Source organism: Gobio gobio (genome assembly GCF_949357685.1).
Source record: "Gobio gobio genome assembly, chromosome: 21".
Classification (NCBI taxonomy): domain Eukaryota; kingdom Metazoa; phylum Chordata; class Actinopteri; order Cypriniformes; family Gobionidae; genus Gobio; species Gobio gobio.
Window position 1 is genome coordinate 27,256,535 of NC_137117.1, and position 20,413 is coordinate 27,276,947.

The 20,413-nt window shown below is 36.0% G+C and overlaps 2 protein-coding genes across 6 annotated transcripts; one reads left to right on the forward strand and one right to left on the reverse strand.

Moving 5' to 3' along the window:
• Positions 1 to 2,123: 2,123 nt before the first annotated feature.
• Positions 2,124 to 16,547, reverse strand: LOC307117578 (solute carrier family 35 member C2-like). 4 transcript variants are annotated; one of them, XM_079802509.1, is made up of 11 exons: positions 16,448 to 16,547; positions 15,522 to 15,616; positions 12,309 to 12,455; positions 12,020 to 12,170; positions 11,398 to 11,461; positions 10,195 to 10,267; positions 7,419 to 7,587; positions 7,226 to 7,309; positions 4,661 to 4,836; positions 4,350 to 4,479; positions 2,124 to 2,893 (listed from the first exon to the last, which is right to left on the reverse strand). In XM_079802509.1, exons 3-11 carry the CDS (start codon positions 12,417 to 12,419, stop codon positions 2,766 to 2,768), a joined length of 1,086 nt encoding a protein of 361 aa, XP_079658635.1. In that variant the 5' UTR covers positions 12,420 to 12,455; positions 15,522 to 15,616; positions 16,448 to 16,547; the 3' UTR covers positions 2,124 to 2,765. The 4 variants fall into 4 exon arrangements, with proteins under 4 accessions (XP_079658635.1, XP_079658634.1, XP_079658633.1 ...); XM_079802508.1 differs by lacking the exons at positions 15,522 to 15,616; positions 16,448 to 16,547 and adding an exon at positions 13,029 to 13,228; XM_079802507.1 differs by lacking the exons at positions 15,522 to 15,616; positions 16,448 to 16,547 and adding an exon at positions 12,872 to 13,085.
• On the forward strand, positions 12,360 to 19,972 carry taf13 (TATA-box binding protein associated factor 13). Of its 2 annotated transcripts, none has more exons than XM_079802514.1 (2): positions 12,360 to 12,474; positions 19,308 to 19,972. In XM_079802514.1, exon 2 carries the CDS (start codon positions 19,309 to 19,311, stop codon positions 19,681 to 19,683), a length of 375 nt encoding a protein of 124 aa, XP_079658640.1. In that variant the 5' UTR covers positions 12,360 to 12,474; position 19,308; the 3' UTR covers positions 19,684 to 19,972. The 2 variants fall into 2 exon arrangements, with proteins under 2 accessions (XP_079658640.1, XP_079658639.1); XM_079802513.1 differs by lacking the exon at positions 12,360 to 12,474 and adding an exon at positions 19,108 to 19,199.
• Positions 19,973 to 20,413: the final 441 nt, after the last annotated feature.

Consider the following 20,413-nt stretch of genomic DNA (forward strand, 5'->3'; position numbering starts at 1 on the left):
GGTTGGGTTAGGTGTGAAATCTGATACGGGTGCAGTGCCCTCCTCTAGTAATATAGAGGCGGGGAATATAAATACTCAGGGTGGTATATCAGCTGTTCTGCAAAGCTCGAGAGAGTTGGCTGTCTCAAAACTTTACCAAAAGCTGTCGAAGTAGACAGCTCAGTATGTTTTGAGACACAGGGCCTAGACAAAAAAAAATATATACACAAACAGGCATTGCGAAAACCGTCCGCGTAGGTCGCAAATATTGCTTTATTTTAATTAACACTGATTCGATAAGGGACAAAACATGTCCTAAACACAAAAGCCCTATGTTAAACAGGGTAAAACAAGTGCTCTCAAAAAGTCTGTATTATGATTTAATGTTGTTTTTTGGGGGTTTTTTTGCATATGGGGAATTCTTCTCTAATGCTGTTTTTACGTATATTTGGGTATTCCAGAAAGCAAAGTTAACTTACTGTCACATAGCCTATACCTTGAATATATACCTTGCTTACTCAAGGTATGCTGGTTCCAAAAACGAGTCCGGGAGTAAGTTCAGCAAACTCAGAGTATGTTCCAGGTTAACACAGACCATAGATATACATAATAAAGCCTTTATTATGTATATCTATGCACAAGACATTCTTCTTTTATTTAATGGCGATTTGCATAACCTACTTAGTGCACATTGCCACCTATTTGGTGGTTATGCAATCATCTTTTCGTTTAATAAGTAATCTTTAAAAAATGATATTGTTTTTTTATGCTAATTAATTGAATGCAGATTCATGTGTGAGATGACAATAAAATAAATAATAAATATATTTTAATTGAATTAACATTTAAACTTATTTTTTATTTATTTTTATTCTAATTATTTAGAATATATAATATTGTATATTATATAACTGAAACAAATTTGGTTAAGTATATTAATGTTATAAAACACATCTGAATACCTTTTCAGGAAACTAACCCTGGAACATAACCTGCTCTGGTGCAGGTTATGTTCAGAGAATGAGTTGCCATGGTTACTTACATACCCTGAAAGTTACCTCCATTTTTGGAATTGAAAGTTGAGGTTATCCGCTAACTTACTCTTAAACATACCGTTATGTCACATAACCTGCTTTCTGGAATACCCCCCTGGACCTTTGTCAACACTGTAAGCATTTGTCAACTCCATCAGTAGGCTATTTAATGTTTTTGTTAATTTTGAAAGAAATGTCTTATTCTTTAACACATCAATGGAACTACATGAGATTATGTTTCATTTACCTAAGAACATTGGTGATATGTGTTTAATATTAAATGAGGGAAGAGAATTAAGGAATTTAGGAACTGGATTGTTCACAATAGTGTGAAAACAGAAGAAAAAAAAAAACAGAGAATGTATTTTATGACAGCTCCTTTACTGAACACCAATATTACATAATTGAAAACTTAACACATAAGTGTTTATGAATGGTTAAATTACCATGGTTTGTAAAAATATTTTCATAAAAACCTGTTCCCTTAAATGAGTGTATTGTATTGTTAGGAGCCCCTGCTATTTAAATGTGTTTCAAAATAAATAAAGTTTACTTGGGCTGCAGGTGTGGATGTTCGCAAGACGTAATGGGAAACCGAAGCATACATTCCGCTTAAGTGAATCCATTCCCATCTCCTGAAACATCATATGCACTCTCTCTTGAGCTTCAGACTACTTGGAACCGAACAGGCCCTTTCTGAATTCATGATTAATCCACTAAACAAACTCAATGAACTCAATCAGGTTCATGAATTTATAGACTTCCCTCCACCTGCATGAAAACTCCAAACAAATCTAATAAGGCTAATCTGCTTTGCTGAATTCTGCCACCCACTCTAAGAGTTGATAACATTTGCTGAACGATGAAGTAAATGCATGCCATTCATAAAGTTGCCTTGTAGAAAGTTAAAAGGAAAGGAATCCATGATAGAATAAATCAAAGTTCATTTTATATATATATATATATATATATATATATATATATATATATATATATATATATATATATATATATATATATATATATATATATATATATATATATATATATATATATATATATAACAAAACACAACACACATTAAGTGTCATAATTAATAAAATCATCATTGTGGGCAAATTAAATATAATTGATATTTAGTCAAAAAAATCCTTTATTGTCATGTAAACAAATGTGTAAGGCCACTTGGAGATTGGTCCTGTGCTGTGACTAATGCCACAATGCCATTTCAAAGGTATAATTCATCTATACATTTACTCCAAAATCCTATTTACTCACCCTAGTGTCTTCCAAAACCCGTGTGACTATTCTTCAAAGACAAAATGAATTATTTATTGCAGAATGTCTATCATACGGCTTCAGGGGCCTTGAAATATTGCACACAATTCATATGAATTTACAATTTTAGAGCTTGACAGTCGTTGGTCCCCATCCACTTTCATTCTGTGGAAGACACTCTTCAAAACATCTCCTTTTGTGTTCCACAGGAGAAAAGCCATCCAGGTTAGAAATGACAAGAGGGTAAGTAAATGATGACAGAAGTGAACTATCCCTTTAAATCACCATCTTCTCAAGAGCATAGTGTCATCTCAGCACCACGGAGAGACAGACAACACAAATGTACCCCAGTACATTAGCTGTATAGTCTCTCCTCGTGCTTGTTAGGTACCTGTGGTCAATGTGACCATTGATATGAGCCTTTAAAGCAGAATATTCCACGAGTCTACTTAGGACATTCATGTCTTTCTCAAACTAATAAAGAATCTCATGCTCCTCTTCATCATTGGTGTCTTCACAATAGTCGTCTTTTGTTTGCAGAAGTGGAAGCTCAAGGTCTGGGTTGTCTCTGACTGGTAGTTGTCTCACCATGGGGCCATTTCCTATTAAAAGACAGAGATACACAAACACTAAGAGCAGCCAATAGCTGGGGTCCATACAAACAAAACAATAAGTGATTCAAAAGCAAGCTTTGTTGCACATTTTCTTCTTCTGAATGCCTGGTTCAAACTACACAATTTTAGCACGATCCGTTTGATTCATGGAGCGGCAGTACTCCTTCCTTTATGTTATGTAAAAAAAGATAAATGGTAGCGGAGGTGCTTCAGCAACCCAGTGAGTAGGCTACATTTATTTGTACCACTGGCCAAAAATAAAAAACAATATATTTTACCTCAAGTTCTCTTTTAAGGATTCCATACTGGTCTTTTTTGTGCAATCTAGGAACATGTCCACTGTCAGGTTCTTTCTTTTTGCTTTTCTGACAACAAGACATCCAGTGAAAAACACACCGCTTCAGTAGCCAAAGCAACGTTTGTGTTGCGACATTATTTTCATTGATACAATATATTTTCAGTCTCTCTGAAAAGCATGCATCAAACTGTGTCTTGTTTTAAAACAAATCCGCAGTAAAATGAAGCGAACAAATGAACAGTGTCTGAACAGTGAGTGACGCGATCTGACTTGAACATCATAAATAAAGTTCATCCGCGCTAAGGATCACAAGGATGGCAATGCAAAGAAAGACTGTGTTTTTTCCACAACTTGGCACTTCAAAACAAAAACATCTTGTAAACCTCAGAGGCATCTCTATCGTTTTGTTGCTGGAGTAATCCTGTGTTTGCGTCTCTCTCGTATTTACTACGCAAATTGGTGGGCGTGGCTAAAGAGGCAATGATGTAGAAGTAGGCATTGATCTTTCGACGCATTATGATGTAATAATGTGACAAAATCCAAAACGGGTAATTTTGCTTGGTTTCAATTAAAGCTGTTTGTGGACTGACAAGGATCTGAGCTCTGAAACTTACAGGATATGTTTATAGTACAATGTCAAAATATCAAGGAAAATGTGAAAATGTCATGACCCCTTTAAAACAAATTAAGTTTGTTTAAAAAACTTGTGTTCATCTGCCTTCCCTTTTGAGTGCAATGCCCACATTTCCAAATTAAATCAACAACAGATACATAAAACCAAGTCCCCGCCCTACATTTTTTTTTTTTTTTTACATTTTGTTACAATTTAAAGGTGCAGTGTGTTGTATTTATGAGGATCTATTGACAGAAATGCAATATAATGTACATAACTGGTGTATAAAGACCTTACATAATGAACCGTTATGTTTTTATGCCATTTCGATCTACATACACCGCGGGTCCCCTTACAGTGAAGTAGCCATTTTGCGCCGGTATGTTTCTACAGTAGCAGACAAACTGCTCTACAGAGCACTAGCTACTCTCTGCTGTCTCAGACGACGACATCTTTGTCCTGTGTCGGCCACCGTAGCTTCTCTATTGCATTGCATTACAAACATCTACAGGCATAATCAGGATGAGTCTTACCTTTGTTATAGTATGTTTTGAGGCTAATATGCAGTGATATGCCAGAGAGACACACAGCAAAGCCCAACCAGTTCACCATGCTCATTTTATCCCCCATGAACTCCACTGCCAGCAGCAGAGTGCACACCTCCTACAGAGAGAGACAGAGATAATGTCTTTGTGAAGAATATGAATGCTTTAAGTCTTATGAAGGCTTTGAAACATAGCAACTGAGAAATGGACAAAGATGAAGAGACAAAGAGCTTCTGCAGCTTTTTATTACTCATAAGTATGTGAAAGCAAATAAGAAATTGCTGAAGATGTATTCTCACCTTAAAAATGCCTGCAATGGATAGCGTGAGGCTGGATGTGCGGGACACCAGCAGGAATTCGGAAAAGCCCAGCCCAAATGCCAGCATGCCGCCCACAGAAAGAGTCACCAGAGAGTAGAGCAGGTGTGAGAGCTCACTGACCCTGAAGAGCTTCTCTGTGGTACTCACACTCAGTCCTGCTTGTGATTGACAAGATGAGGAAACAGACAAGCAACAGGTTACAAATGCACTGGTAACCAAGGCACATAGCAAATGGAAAAAAAGGGCCAAGCTAATTTTTTTTTTTTACCCCAAATGGAAAATATATTATATTTTGAATGATGTAAATTAAACGCATTTTAGAACCTTTAATATGCGTTTAAACATTGTGAATTTCATGACAATTACAAGGGGGAAAAATATGATATTTAAATTGTAAAGTAGAACTACGTTATGGTAATTAGTTGCACTGAATCTAAGCTCAGGGTTTCTGCAGCTTCCATGAAGGTAATTTGAGACTTTTTAAAAGACCTTTTTAAGACCAAGTAAAGATAATTTAAGGATAACACACATTACGTCAATATGTTCTCTAAATGTAAATGTCTAGGATATCCACTACTTTTAATCAATTTTACAGCAAAAAGTAGCTTGAATCGATCTGCTCCCAATCACTAGAATATGGATTTTTTTTTACTGTACCTTCTGATCACACTGCAAAAAAAGTGATGTTCTTCCTCTGTATTTGTGTCTTGTTTTCCAGTGCAAATGTCTAAAGATTCTTAAGTCAAGATGCATTTACTGGAGATGCAAAATCACATCAAATCTGAAGTCTTGTTTTCTGTGAAACTGATTAAAAATTAAGAGTTTATGATTAAAACAAGTACAAATATCTACCATATTATTATGAAATATCTATTTAATTATTACATTTATTAAATAAATATTATTAAATATCTATCAATAGGCTCAGAAAAATCAACTTACTTTAAAAGGAAGTCTTTTTAATTAATTCATCATTTTAATTCGTAACTCAAATTTTTCTAGGCTTCATTTTACATTTGCATCTCAAATAAATGCATCTTGATTTAAAGATGTCTAGATATTTGTACTTGAAAACATGACAAAAAAACTGAGGATGATTTTGCCATGCATGCAACATTTAAAGCCATGACTTTATGAATTTAAAACCTTTTAAAGGTCCTTTCACACTGGACGCGATTTTGACGCGCGAATAATTCGCGCGATGGTTTTATTTTTTGATCAGCTGTTTGTGTAATGAGTGCTTTCACACCGAACGCGAATGTGCTGCGGCGAAAAAACGAGGTTTATTTTTTTCGTTTCGATGTCGATTTTTTTAAACACTCGCAGCGACAGAAAAGACTTAAACCAATCACATACAAGGAAACAAAGGTGACGAAATGTCCAGTTGATGTCACTAGCCATTCAATCAACATTAACCTTTGCCAGGTAGCATTTCTCACGAGATTACAGCTGTAGTTGTGTTTACAGCTGCACAGATGCAGCTGTGTTTGCCCACTATAGGCTACTGATATTATAATCAATAAATTGATTTTTTTTTAATCTAATTGCGTCCGCGACTATGGAAAGTGAATGTGTTTCCGTAAGTACGACTGTGGCACTTAAATGTTTACATTGTGACTCAACTGGAAACACAGCAGCTCCGGATCGAGCCGTTCCTTTAGAGAGTGTGTGTGTGTGTGTGTGTGTGTGTGTGTGTGTCGTCAGATGCACTGCTACCGTCTCTGTCTGGAGGAGCTCCTCAAATTGTCCCACGGACATTTGAAAGTAAGTGCGGAACCGGCCATGATAAAGTTTTAGCTCCTGTAGAAGATTAGCATACTCCCCTTCAGACTCTGTTCTTTAAGACTGGGTGCACCCAAAACCTTCTTCTCTGTCTTTTAAAGAAAATTGAAAGCTCGTCTCCACTGAATGATTACGTGTCCGTGTTTCTCAGCTGTCGGCGCGAATGTTTTGGAATGTTGGAGCTCTGAAACGTCGCAAACTCTCGTCGCGGCTGGTGTGAATGGTTTTGACGCGAACTATTCGCACACGAAATATTCGCTTTTTCGTTACGCGTCCGGTGTGAAAGGGCCTTAAGGCGTTCATTTGTGTAAGAATGAATGAAGACTTTTTAAGACCCGCAGAAACCCTATAAACTGATTTTATTTTGAAAATGGTTTAGGAGATAGGATAACATTTTTGTCCATTACAATAATAGAAATAAAACAAAATAAAGCCTTTTAATCTAAAAAATTTTTTTTAGATTATGAGGTGAAATATAAACCTGACATTTCTTTGTGGGATTTCCCCCAAAATACGAAATACTGATAAAACTAATAATACATCTTCAATACATACAGGGTTCCCACACTTTCTGACCAATGAATGCCTTTATGTTTTAAAAATGATTTTAATCTATACAATTTTTTCCTATGCTCACAAAGGCTGCACTTATGTGATCCTAAAATACAGTGAAAAAACAGTAATATTGTAAAATATTATTAACATTAAAGTGTTGTTTTAAAATTTTAAACAAAAAAGAAAAAAAACTGGTGTCTGACTGACCCTCATTGAGAAAAAACAGAGGAAAGAGGCCCAGGAACATGAGGGGCTGTAGATGGTACATGGTGTCTATGGGGTTCTGAAGGCCTGTGTGGCAAAGAGAAGGTCATAAGAGTCACAAGAATTCACCAAATACAGGTCACAGTTTAGAGATCTTAACAGAACCTTTCAATGTTCTCCTCACACCAAGACTTACCAAGCTCTGCTTTCTGCATGAGTACTTGAGTGAGAGTCCACCGGATCCCTCCGATAAAAGAGGCCAACAGGACCATAAGAAAACCCTCCAGATTAAATTGAGTGGACTTGAGAGTGAACATGAACAGGCCGCTAGCTATCAGCAACACCACGAGGATCAGGAATGGGTTCTGTTGGGTTCAAAAGAGTCAGGCAGTACACATTACCTACAACAAACACCAAGCGAAAAAGGTGGCCAAGCCCTTCAATATCTCTCGCCCCAAGATCCTGTTTGAATAAGTAGTACATAAAAAACTGCATTCATGGCATTTCATGGGGTCTTTAATGCAGCTAAAATCAAAAGTGACCTTGGACTGATTTATACTGACTTCCTATAATGGGTTGGCACCTGCATACATACATACTGATTGCCTGCCATGAAGAAGCCAAAAATATTTAAGACTAAAAAAAATTATGTGTATTTTCAGTTGTTATCTTTAATCAGATGTATTTACATTGTGACCAGGGTTTGAAATGAACACCCACCAACCCGCCAAATATGGGTGAAATATCAACTCACTAGCCAATTTGGTGGATTATGATTAATAAATTATATCCTTCAACCAGGAGCCTCCAACATTAGCAAAACAAAGCATAAAGATCATCACACACTGGATCAGACCAAATTGTTTTCTATGAGTGTTTGGAGCACCAGTGGCACCACTCAATAGCTGTTGATGAAGCCCAAACACGACTCAGGCAAAATCCTGCCGGGCCACTCACATAGTTTTTCATTCAAGGAGACCTTTATATAAGATGTAATATAAGTCTCAAGTGTCCCCACAATGTGTCTATGAAGTTTCAGCTCAAAATACCCAATAGATAATTTATTACACCATGTTGTAAACGCCCATTTTTGAGTGGAAGGAAAAACATGCAGTTTTCGTGCATGTATCTTTAAATGAAAATGAGCTGCTGCTGAAAAAAATGTAGGGCAGGGCTTGATTTCGTCCTTCGGGAATTGATTGGATTGTTGGAAGTTGCTAACAAAATATAGCGCGATAGCCTCGCCCTCGTGCCATAGCACATGACAGGAAGAGAAGTCGTTTTGAGGGGGAGGAAAGGTTAACTCTTTTGATTAAAGATTATGAGGGTCCATTATGATTTCATGTCTTTAAAGCACTCAAGCAACTGCTCAGTCTACTTCAAAAAAATATAAAAAGAAAAACACACTGGGTGGTAAAAGTACAAGTTGGTTTAATAACATATCAAGCAGTTCCTATTTTTTTTTTCGTCTGAGTGTGACCACTCAAGAAAAGTGTTAATAAATAGCATTTCAACAGACCATAATCTAAAAACTGTTTAAAAAAAAGGTCCATCCAGCACCACAGTTGGAGGGCATTCTCTTTAAAATGTCATGTGTTTCCCCTACAATTTTTTCCAGCAGCGGTGTTGTTACGTGCCGGAGGTTGTTACCAAGCCGCGTGTTGGGGGGTCCGGGGGCATGCACCTCCGGAAGAAATAAAAAATAAAATAAAATAAAAAACCTTAAACCATGACTTCTGGCAAGTTTTGTGGATAGAAATAGACATTTTGAACATTAAAATCCAAATTAAACTTTTCATTAATTTAAAAGGTGACTAGCTTATAGCCTATTTTACTTTAATAACCTGCAGGGACGTGCAGAAATTTCCTAAGGGGCAAGGGCTCAAATGTAAGAGAGGGGCAATATGTAAAAATAAAAAAAAAGTGTTTGGATACTATTTTATGTTTTTGCAAAAAGTCTCATGCTTATCAAGGCTGCATTTATTTAATCAAAAATACAGAAGAAAAAAAAAACAGTAGCCTGATTTTGTGAAATATTATTACATGATGTTTTTATATATATTTTTTTTAAGAGCATCACATATCATACAAGAGCTGCAAGTAATTTTCTCTTTGCCTTTTGTTGTTTGATTCACATTAATGGCTCAATCGTCACCAGGTTTATTATTAGATGCTGCCCCTTTAAGACCGAATGCAGATCTAATGATATCATTCTCCCATTAATTTCTCCCAACTATTTACACCCATTTAAGCTAAACTGTGTTTAAGTGAATACTCTCCAAGCCTGTCATTTTGAGATATAGGCTATTTTGTTGTGTATTTGATGGTTTAGTCGCGCACACGAAGTATATGTGCAAGTCGGCTCAATCGTCAGCAGGTTTATTAGATGCTGCCCCTTTAAGATCGAATGCAGATCTAATAATATCATTCTCCCAACTATTTACGCCCATTTAAGAAAAATTGTGTTTAAGTGAAAACTCTCCAAGCCGGTCATTTTGAGATATAGGCTATTTGCTGAAAAAAAGCGAAAATAAGATTAATATCACAGCCCTAAAGTGTAAGCAGACTAAATTTTTGTTTAGTTCTCTCTCTCTCTCGAAACGTGGCCTAACTTTATGGGAGGATTTCACTTTAAGGGAGGATTTCATGCACTTAGTCAAGACTTTCAGAAAACAATTTCAAGATGACGTTGGCTGTTGTGCTTTTACTGCTGTAAGTGAATGTCGTAATATTACTGATCATGTGAAGATTTTGGCGCCGCTGCGAATACATTGTAGGGGAAACACTGCAGTCAGATTACATGCTTTTGTAAAAAATGTCTTATGAAATGCTGCACGTTGCTGCCTATGCCTAACTTGACAAAGCAATGCAAAATGTATGAAATTTGTCTGAACTGAAGATAGCTTCTTTTGAATAATAGCTTCTTTTTCTTTACTCCATTATTTAAGAATCAAGTGTATAAACACACTTACCGGCTCCTCCAGTTTGAAGACCAGGGAGAAAAAGAGAATGAAGAGAACAGCTGAAGACTTGGTCATGGTGTACCTAAAGGAAACCCAAAAATCCCAAGTGGCTTTAATTTAACTTGCATTTCTTGAAGCAAACACCAGTGCTTGTAACACAGGTCAAGAATAGAGTTCAGGTAAAGGCTGGAATAAACTACACGACATGTGCCCAGGTTTTCAGTCAGGATGAGTTGATGCTGGATTTCACTGAAAATCATGTAGTGTATGATGAGCAGAGAGTTTTTTTTAGCTTCAGAGTTTGACATCCATTCAGGGGAAATCAAACATGTTTGATATTTTGAGTCGATTTTAGAACACCTTGTTTTCATTACAATGTGACGCTGCCTGTATTCAACTTACGAAGAAAGTGTAACACCTCTAGCAGTTCAAAACGCTTACGCTTCGTCCAACATCATCGTTGCGGCAGTTATGATTTTATCATAAGTTGAATACGGAAGGCGGTCCACTGGAAGCTAGATATTTTACTTTATAAAGTGTTAAATATGGATATTTTTCTAACAAAAACCCATTGATTCCCTTCAGACGGTCTTTATTAACCCGCCGGAGCCGTATGGATTACTTTTATAATGGATGGATGCACTTTTTTGGACTTCAAATTTTGGGCTGCCATTCACTGACATTATAAAGCTTGGAAGAGCCAGGACATGTTTTAAATAGAACTACGATTGTATTTGTCTGAAAGAAGAAAGTCATATAAAGTCATAATTTTTCATTTTTGGGTGAACTATCCCTTTAATCATATGACTACTTAATTCCAAATATATCAATATATTAAAAAGACATTAAATATTTAATTAAAATGGGTGAACTATCCCTTTAATCATATGACTACTTAATTCCAAATATATCAATATATTAAAAAGACATTAAATATTTAATTAAAATGATCCGAATATGGGAGAAAAAGTGTCCTACAAGACAATGATAGGAAACTGGTTGCCAGGAACAACACAGCATATACATTTTTATAATTTTAATGGTCATTACACAAAATATTTGACTACACAATCACATGACTGACCAATCAGAATCAAGCATGTAATAATACAATTTGATTGCACATCTAAGACTAACAATATCTACAAAATGTTTGAATGTCTGTAGTACTTAGATTTAAGGGATTTTTTGGTAGGTAATAATAATGCTTACAAACTAATAGTGATGAAAAGGAAGCTCCAGTTGGACAGTCCAATATCCAGCGCTGTCGCCAGGGCTGATGGACAAAGACAAACAATTGTATAAATACTACAATGAAAACCCTTTCTCACAATAATATGATGGTATGATTTTAGTTTATTTGTCCTCAAGAGGAAATTTGTTTCCACCGTAGACTTGCACAACACATAACTTGTCATAATACAGTCGACACAATAACAGACAAAATTGTAGACCTCATAACAACAACAACAAAAAGAGCAAACATGAGATACAAATTATAGCCAGTATAAAATAATTCTATGGTAAAACCTGAACATGAATTGATCGTGAATGTTTGATGCTGAGGTTGTGGTTCATTTTTAGCAAGCTAAAGATAATGGTCTTGTGGACAAGACCCAAGAATATTCAAGCAGAGAAAATCAAGCTACTAGATTCTCCGTTCTTGGCACAATCAATGTGGACTTCACCCACCCAAACTGTATGTTGGACAAAACAAGTTATCTTTTTGTTTATCTCTTCAGAGACCATTACGACACACATTCATAACATGTTTGGGGTCTTTGGTTGGACTCACTGTTGACTTTTTCCGAAACAAACAAACAAAAATTCTCACCTGTTGGGCCTACTTTAGAAAGGTAAACCTTCCACGGAAGGCTAATTCGAGGCTTTCCCGTCCAGCACTGCATGGCAAAGCGTGTCAGTGTAGAGAAACAGAATATTATAACAAGATGGACGAGGGTCATGAACAGTGGAAAGTGGAAGTCCTGAGGCAAATGACAAAAACAGACATTATACAAAACCATGCTATCTTCAAAATAAAACAAAACAAACAAAACTTCTAGAATTTTTTGTATCCAAATTTCAAGAAGGGCAGATTTTTATGCAAATGAACTACACCCCACCTTCATGAGCCACTTGTTGTAGAACGTTATCCCAATGGAAAACACATAGTAGAAAAGCACCAGGCCGACAGTGCGCATTGCCCTGCAGAGGAACTGCGTCGGGCACGCCATCCTGGACAACCCGGATACAACAAGGCGCAGCTAGCACTGTTAAAAAGAAAGGAAGGTAATACGAATTAACCACAGCTAGTTACGAAGTATGTTAACATGTGGAAAGTCAAACCCTGAGTAGGTTGATAAGAACATGCAGGGCCAAAGTTTGATGTGCGCGATTGTGTCGTGTACGTTAGACCAGAGGAGAAGCACTTGTTGAAAAGTGCAACAGCTGTAACGTTACCGTTATAATTCCTGGTAAAATGGGGGTTGAAGCGTAAGATGTGTTGTTTTATTAGATATTTAAGCAACAAACTCTAGTAAAAAAAATCTAGCTCAAATGTTTTCCTAAGCCCTCGTGAGCACCAAAAACCTCGTTACCTCACTGATGATTTGACAGTTTGCGCACGCTGCCATTTCCAGCTAACCAGTTCTGGCTAAGGTAGCGAAGTGATCCCAGATTTCCTTACCTTACTGTTTACATAGTCCTTGTAAACGAAAAGCTGGTAGCATTAAACACTATGTAACCATCATTTGCAGGCTTCGTCTCACATCACTAGGGTGACATTAGCGCGCGAATCTGCCAAAGAATTGTGCCATTCAAATTAAAAAAACTTGTTTGTGTACCTAACATAGAGACACCCCTGTGTATGACTTCTGCTGTGACGTGGACCTCGCTCTGCTGACACACACGTGCTGCAGCCCGGGAAATTTTGAACTCTAAACAAATTACTCGAGATGTTTTGAAATTAAATATTTATTATGATCATATTCTTCCTGTGTGCAAATTATCTAACCATATGCCCAAGCCACTGTGATTGTGAACTGAGCAATATCGCAGAATGGCTGCTAAATCCATAGACATAATAAATACATAGACGCCCTATTGGCCGCTTTAGAACGTTGCTGCAATACGTCAACGCGTCCGCCATATTGCTGAGGGCAAGACTGCACTGTAAACAAATGCAAGTAAACGGGTGAGCTGCGGCTTTTCTGGATAAAAACAAAAAAAACGTTTACATTTATCAACCGATTTCAGTGGTTTATGATGTACGTGGTATACTAAAAGTTCTATTCTATAGTTACTTAAAATCTTGATAGTTAGACTTATAAAATAGATATATTTTAATAAGGAATTGTCAAAGGCTTGTAATGCGTTTGGCTTTTTATACTTGAATAAGAATTATGAAGACGCCCATACTGAGATATAATTTAATTTTCACATTAAATGAAATAAAGTTCTCTTATAGTGGAAAAGGCATTTTCTGTATTTAACCGATTTTTGCTTTTCTTGTGCTTAGAATTGACCGTCATTGAGAAAATGAAACATCTGCAAATACAAATCACACTGGCAGGCTGCTTTCTGTTTTTTTATAGCACTAAAATGATAGATATTTACAGGTAGATACTCTAAATATACAATAACAAAGATAACTCATGGATCCTTTATACATATGATTTGGTACAACTACACTGCAATGCAAATAGTAAATACATGATAAAGTGAGAAGTAATAGTAAATAGTGTATAGTCAATAAAAAAATAGTCAATGAAATAAACAAACAGTATACAGCAAATAAAATAATGAATAGTATAATTATATAATATCAAAAATACAATAATATAATGATTAATAGCATAGTTTGTATAATACTATAATAATAGCAATAGAATATGAAATATCAATTACAGAATAGAGACAATAATAAAACAGTTAAATAGTGACTAGTGAAAAGTACAATAATTTACCAGCATAACTATAATAGATTGATAATTGCAAGTGGTATAATATAATATAATAACGATAATAATAATAATAGCAAATACAATGTAATATCAATTGCAGAATAATATAGACAATAATAAAAATAGTAAATTAAATAGTGACTGGTAGGTACAATAATAGTATTGGTATAATAATAATAACAACAATAACAAAAGGCTGTATATTAACCATCAATCATCTATAATCAGTCATCCTTTGTAGGGTCACCATGGCACACATCACAGAAAAACACAAAACCTGAAATGTACACCAGGGCATTGTCCACAAGGCTACCAAAGCGGGTTGGCAGGAAGCTGTGGTCACACACAAGTGCAGAAACGTTTACAAAAGGGAATGGAAGCTCCTCAGATTCTTCTACTGCTAGAGATTACATTTCAACAGCTGGGGTCTGTTTTTCGTACCTCGCTTAATACATCTGAGATGATTTGACAGATCCCAGATCTTTTAATCGTGATCACTGATCTCTGGATAATTTGGTTCTTCAAACAAATTTGCGGATTGGATTAAAATATCTGGATTAAGTTATCTGAGATTACTGCACGTTCTTGTGTTCCCTGAAGAGGGCAGATACTCAAAACCACGATCAGCAATGCAGCGATTGGCTGGTGGCAAGACAGCAACGTAATGACATCATATAATTAAAAAAGCCACCTGGCTTTTAACTGTACGTGTGTAAACCTCTGATAAAATGATAATATATTCCATCACAAATAAATCTCTCAATCAAGTGGCTGTGTGTATAGTACTACTATACACAACATTATAGTATTATAATATTTTCAAATACTCATTTTTATATGATTTTTATATTCTTATTATTTAAAATTATTATTGCCCCAGGTTCAGTAATGAACTCTTGAAATAAAGTAGCAGTGGCTGGGACAGATTTTAAGTATGCAACCTAATCCTGTTTACATGAAATAAACCGCTCCTGAGCAGGTTTGAGTTTCCGGACCTGTTGCTATGACAGCAAGTCCAGGGGCCAGTTGCATAAACTAAGCCATTATGTTAAGACAGTGTCTTAAGATCTAGTATGAGCCACTAGCAGTTAGGCAAGTGGCATTCAGTCTTACTTTTCGTATCAAATTAAGCCAGTCTATGTTTTTATGTAACTGATTTAAAAAAAAATTATGAACAGTCTTAAAGAAAAAAATGTATGTCTAACTTGTAAGACTAGTCTTAATGGTTTATGCAACTGGCCCCCAGATGAGCTTCGAAGAACCAAACAATCCAAGATCATGCCAAATCGGCAACAATCAAGTCCAGCTAACTGAGTTAGCCACATACGAAGAACAGACCCCTGATAGCGACAGGGTCTCATCCTGTGGTTCTACTTTCCCTGAAGTGCTTGGAGAGACACCGCACCGGACCATGAGACACCGGAAAATGCCCTGGAACTGGCCTGCAGTTGGATGTTTATTCCATCCCCCTAAAAACCACACACACACACACACACACACACACACACACACACACACACACACACACACACACACACACACACACACACACACACACACACACACACACACACACACACTTAAGAAATAGTTCACACAAAAATTAAAATGAGCTGATAATGTATTCACCCTAAGGCCATCCAATATGTATATGTCATATAAACATAGATATATATGTCATATCTTGGCCAGCAGAGTTTCATATTTGGGTGAACTAGAACTGCACAATTCTGGATGAATCACGATTTTTTGCTGTAATCCTACTTATCAAAGGTTTTAATAGAAATAGAAGAATAATTGTAATTTAAGAATAAGATGATGTAGGTGTTTGAATTAATATTCTTTTTACAATTAATCATGCAGCTCTTCCTTTAATACAGATATTGCCTCTTTTCAGATTATATTTTGATATCTGAAATCCGTACCTGATGCTCGAATTCGAGCTCTGATATCGTACCTCTTTGTCTGTGAAACCTTCAATGTGTGATTAAAGTTAGCTAGGCAACTAACTTAACTTAAGTTAACTAACGTTAAGAGTCACAATATGTCAGTCGCCTGTCATAAAAGTCTTTCAAAAATATATAGATGAATCGATTTCAGGAAATTTAATTTATAATATAAAATATAATATAAGCTAAAACTATAATATAAATCATGTCAACTCATGTCTCAACTTCCACAGCTAAGTAGCGACATCGCTAGCTATTTTAGTCTGACTCTGGTGACCAACTAACGTCACTATTACTAATTATATAATAATATAACGACCAATACAACCAGAAACAAATGTTCAGTCTTACTTGTGAAAGGTAATTCCCCGAGAACTGTTTCCAATTGTGCGGTGATTTGTACAGCCCCGAGCAGCACACGAAGCAGGCATTTTTCTCAATTCCTGTTATTAGAGTTATTGGAAAGTTGCCCTCCGCAATATGGCGGCGTCGTTGACGTGCGGTCCAGCGGCCAATAGGGCGTCTATGTATTTATTATGTCTATGGCTAAATCAGCTACGCTTTAGCACTGCTAGATTCGTTCTTTTGAGTCGGATCTTTTCGGTGAATCAGTTGAACCGGTTAATAAAACCATCGCTGAGGGTTAGAGAATTTGGATTGAAAAATTGACTGATGGACATATGCAATTACAATAAACACCCTTATTAATAAAACGTGTGTATAAGACTTTGTTGGGATGCTTTTTTGTTGTTGTTTTTTTTAATGCTAAACACAATTTGCATAGCTATAATAAGACATAACGAACAACAAAGTAGTAGTACAAAGCGAAAGAAAAAAAATCTAAAATTATATAAAATAAAATAAACACAGTTTAAGGTTTTACTTTTCAATTATCTTTAATTCTTTAGCAAATAAAATTGTATATCTAGATTATTTTTAATTGTACTCCTTTTGCTTTGGTGCATGTGAATTTTACGATAAAAAAAATTGCTGATATATTTTATGATTCAAAGTCTTTGCCAGTTGTCAAGATTTTGCCAATATTTCTGTTCACTTTGTTGCAACGTTTGGACCATATAACGTTGTGAAACCTAACATTGTTATTTAACCCCTTAACTGTCACCCCCTTTTTGAGAATACACATGAAAATGCACTATCCGAACTTAAGGGCTATAATTCAAGAATGCTTTGGAAGTTTGGTCTTGTTTTAAAGCAGACACTCGGCATATTATTGCTGAAGTGAAAGCAATTAAAAATATGAAAGTATGAAAAAGTTATGGAAGTTTAAATTTTCTGTAAATAAAAAAATACTGTACTAAATACTGTATTTTTTATTATATATAATATATATATATATTACAAAAAAATTTAATCCAAAATTACTATAAAATCAAAGCTATATGTCTAACCAAGTTGTGTTCCAAATTTGAAGTTGATATCACAAAAATTGTAGCCTGGCGTGGCCATACTCAATTCTAGTCAGAATATGAGTCTGGTACCGCTCCATTGAGCTTTGATTATGGGGCGTGTTTCAACCGAGCCAGGAACGACCTCAATTGGATAGACCCACAACCAATCAGAGCAACGGAGCGACGCGCAACGTTAGTTGTCAAATGTCAACAGAACTCAACTGCACTGTGTTACCAAGTCCGTGTTTTTCTCCATGTCCGCGGGTCGAAGCGACCCAAATTATGTGATTATATAAACCCAGGAATGCGAATTTTAGCAGGCAACCTTGCCAAAATAACATATTTTGCCAACCAAACGGCATTTTTTTCCGGAGAACCCCCCGAAAGTTATTGTTTTGGGCTATAGTATTGAGTAGCAATTGTGCGCGACATTGCAAAAACACTTGGAAACCCTGTCTGCACGCACGCTGGATTAAGTAACGTTACAAGAAAAAGATGAGTGTAAACGATCTTTGCCAGTAATAAAATAATTTTAGGATACACAGAGTACTTACCAACACGATCATCGTTTCTGAGAGAAATAGTGAAGGTGAATGCATATACGAACAAGTTCTCGAACAAAGTCTGCAAATACGAATTACGTTACTGTTGATCATCTGTCCATCATCGTCTAAAGCCCGCCCTGACAATTTCATTGGTCCGAACAGTTTCTGTTCGGGCATAATTACTCCTCTATGGAGCGAGTCCAGACCGAATTGCCCGAGCAAAACATTTTGTGGGCGGGGCTAAATTCGGCTGGCATCCAGGCTACAAAAATTGAAGTTCCCATAAGATTTTGTTTAGGCGCTGTACCACAAATAGCCACTGGGTATCATTGAAATTCCATTGATTGTTTTTTTTAATGCATTTTCCTGTAAATTTCTGTCCAAATGTCACTTCCATCTCAAATTGGTCACCAAATATGGAACCTTGAGACTCAGACCTTCCCAACGATATGTGTTTTTTCAAGATTAGAAAATATTTTGATTATAAAGTAGTTAAAATAAATGTTGTAATATGGAACATGACACCGCCCACTAGGGGAGGAGCCCGCTAGAAGAATTTAAAGACCATTTCCATGGTAACGCAACGTCCAATTTCAAAACGGTTTTCACAGGATGAATTTTGAGGTCGTAAGCTTTCGAATGATACCTAATTTATATTATACGAAAAAAAGGCGATCAAAATGGTGACAGTTAAGAGGTTAAAATTGAACTTAAGCAATATATTGAGGCCCTAAAAGATTCAAGAAATAAAAAAGCGAAACGGATGTATAGAATTTTTAAATACTTTTTAAAATTATTTTTGTAAGTGTTCCCCTCTATAATTTTTATTATTTATTTTTTTTCTGTTGTTTTCTTTGATGCTATTATGAATGTAATGGGTAATAATTTAATACAATGTGATTCTCTGGGCTGTTTTTGTTCTTATTTTATACAATTCAAAAAAAATTCACGTTGTGACGTAAAAGAATCACTAAATTGATTTGTTCGAAAGAACCGACTCCCATATGCGTCACCCAGAACTCTAGGTGGCGCTGGCGGTTGTAATGTCTCCACCGGTGTCGTGTTAGATGTAAATGAAAGAACAGAATTTCCTGTCTTTGCATTTTCTGGTTGGATTGTTCTGTTTTGGTTCTGGTTCGGTTTTCACATGTAAGTTATATTATACTTATACACTCTGCCAGTTAGTCTTCTTATAATATAGAATATATTTGTGTTTGCATGGCTGTTTCTAATCAGCGCGTTGTATTTCTTTTAAAGAATGGCTGAGGAAGAGGAGGATCCTGGTTTTGACGAGGATTTAGACGACGGAGGTAACGGGGGAGATTCGGGCCAAGGTAAAAGAAAGCGGCTTTTTTCGAAGGAGCTTCGCTGCATGATGTATGGGTTTGGAGACGACCAAAACCCGTACACCGAATCAGTGGACATACTGGAGGATCTGGTGATCGAGTTCATCACGGAGATGACACACAAGGCGATGTCTATTGGGCGTCAGGGCCGTGTGCAGGTGGAGGACATTGTCTTTCTCATCCGCAAAGACCCTAGAAAGTTTGCCAGAGTGAAGGACCTGCTCACCATGAACGAGGAGCTGAAGAAGGCTCGTAAAGCCTTTGACGAGGCAAATTATGGGTCTTAAAAACAGGCCATCGGTTGCTATGTTATGTTGTTCAATCAACGTTAAAAGGGTTTATTCTTGATTTTAATGATGTTTGACCTGGTGTAAACCTAAGCCCACTTTTCTTATAGCTCTGTGTTTTTTCAGTTGCATGACAGTTCATTGAATGATGATTTCTAACATTATTATTGTTTTTCTTTTTTTTTTTGTACAATAAAGTGTAAACGTCTAACAGAAGACTAAGGTGTTATTGTTATGAGAAGCATTTCTGTAAATCTTGAAAATATCAATAAACATGGCTGTTTCTTAATTATTGCATGACATGTACAACAAACGTAATATCATTGATGACAATAGCATATACTGACATTAATGTCCCCTAAAATGTATCCTGGAAGATACTCCTAAAATATCATATGCTGTGAGAAGGCATCTTTTACAAGGGAGCTACAGTGTGTGTGTGTAATTTATTTTTTATTAAAATTAAATATTTTAAAGAAAAACTATGAAATGGTCCCCCATTGTTGTTGCAAATTGGAGGGTTAATCTACATTTAATAGGAATTGCTTTGGTAAATAGTGCCTGGTATTGTTTAGAATTATTTTAAAAAAGCATTTAAAATAGTTTATGCATTTGCATGTTGTTAATCATGTAAATATAACTAATGCATGGAGTTTGGGATACATCATGAGATTTTTGCTTTGGATGTTTTTGTGACATGCATTCTATTTATAGTTTAGGCATGCATAAA

Excerpts from the sequence above, each read along its gene's own strand:
- taf13 (XM_079802514.1), top strand. The coding sequence starts at position 19,309 with ATGGCTGAGGAAGAGGAGGATCCTGGTTTTGACGAGGATTTAGACGAC.
- LOC307117578 (XM_079802509.1), bottom strand. The coding sequence starts at position 12,419 with ATGGCGTGCCCGACGCAGTTCCTCTGCAGGGCAATGCGCACTGTCGGC. Across the intron at positions 11,462-12,019 it reads TTCTAAAGTAGGCCCAACAG|CCCTGGCGACAGCGCTGGAT; the intron begins GTGAGAATTTTT and ends TTTGTCCATCAG. Across the intron at positions 2,894-4,349 it reads CAAAACATACTATAACAAAG|GAAATGGCCCCATGGTGAGA; the intron begins GTAAGACTCATC and ends GTCTTTTAATAG.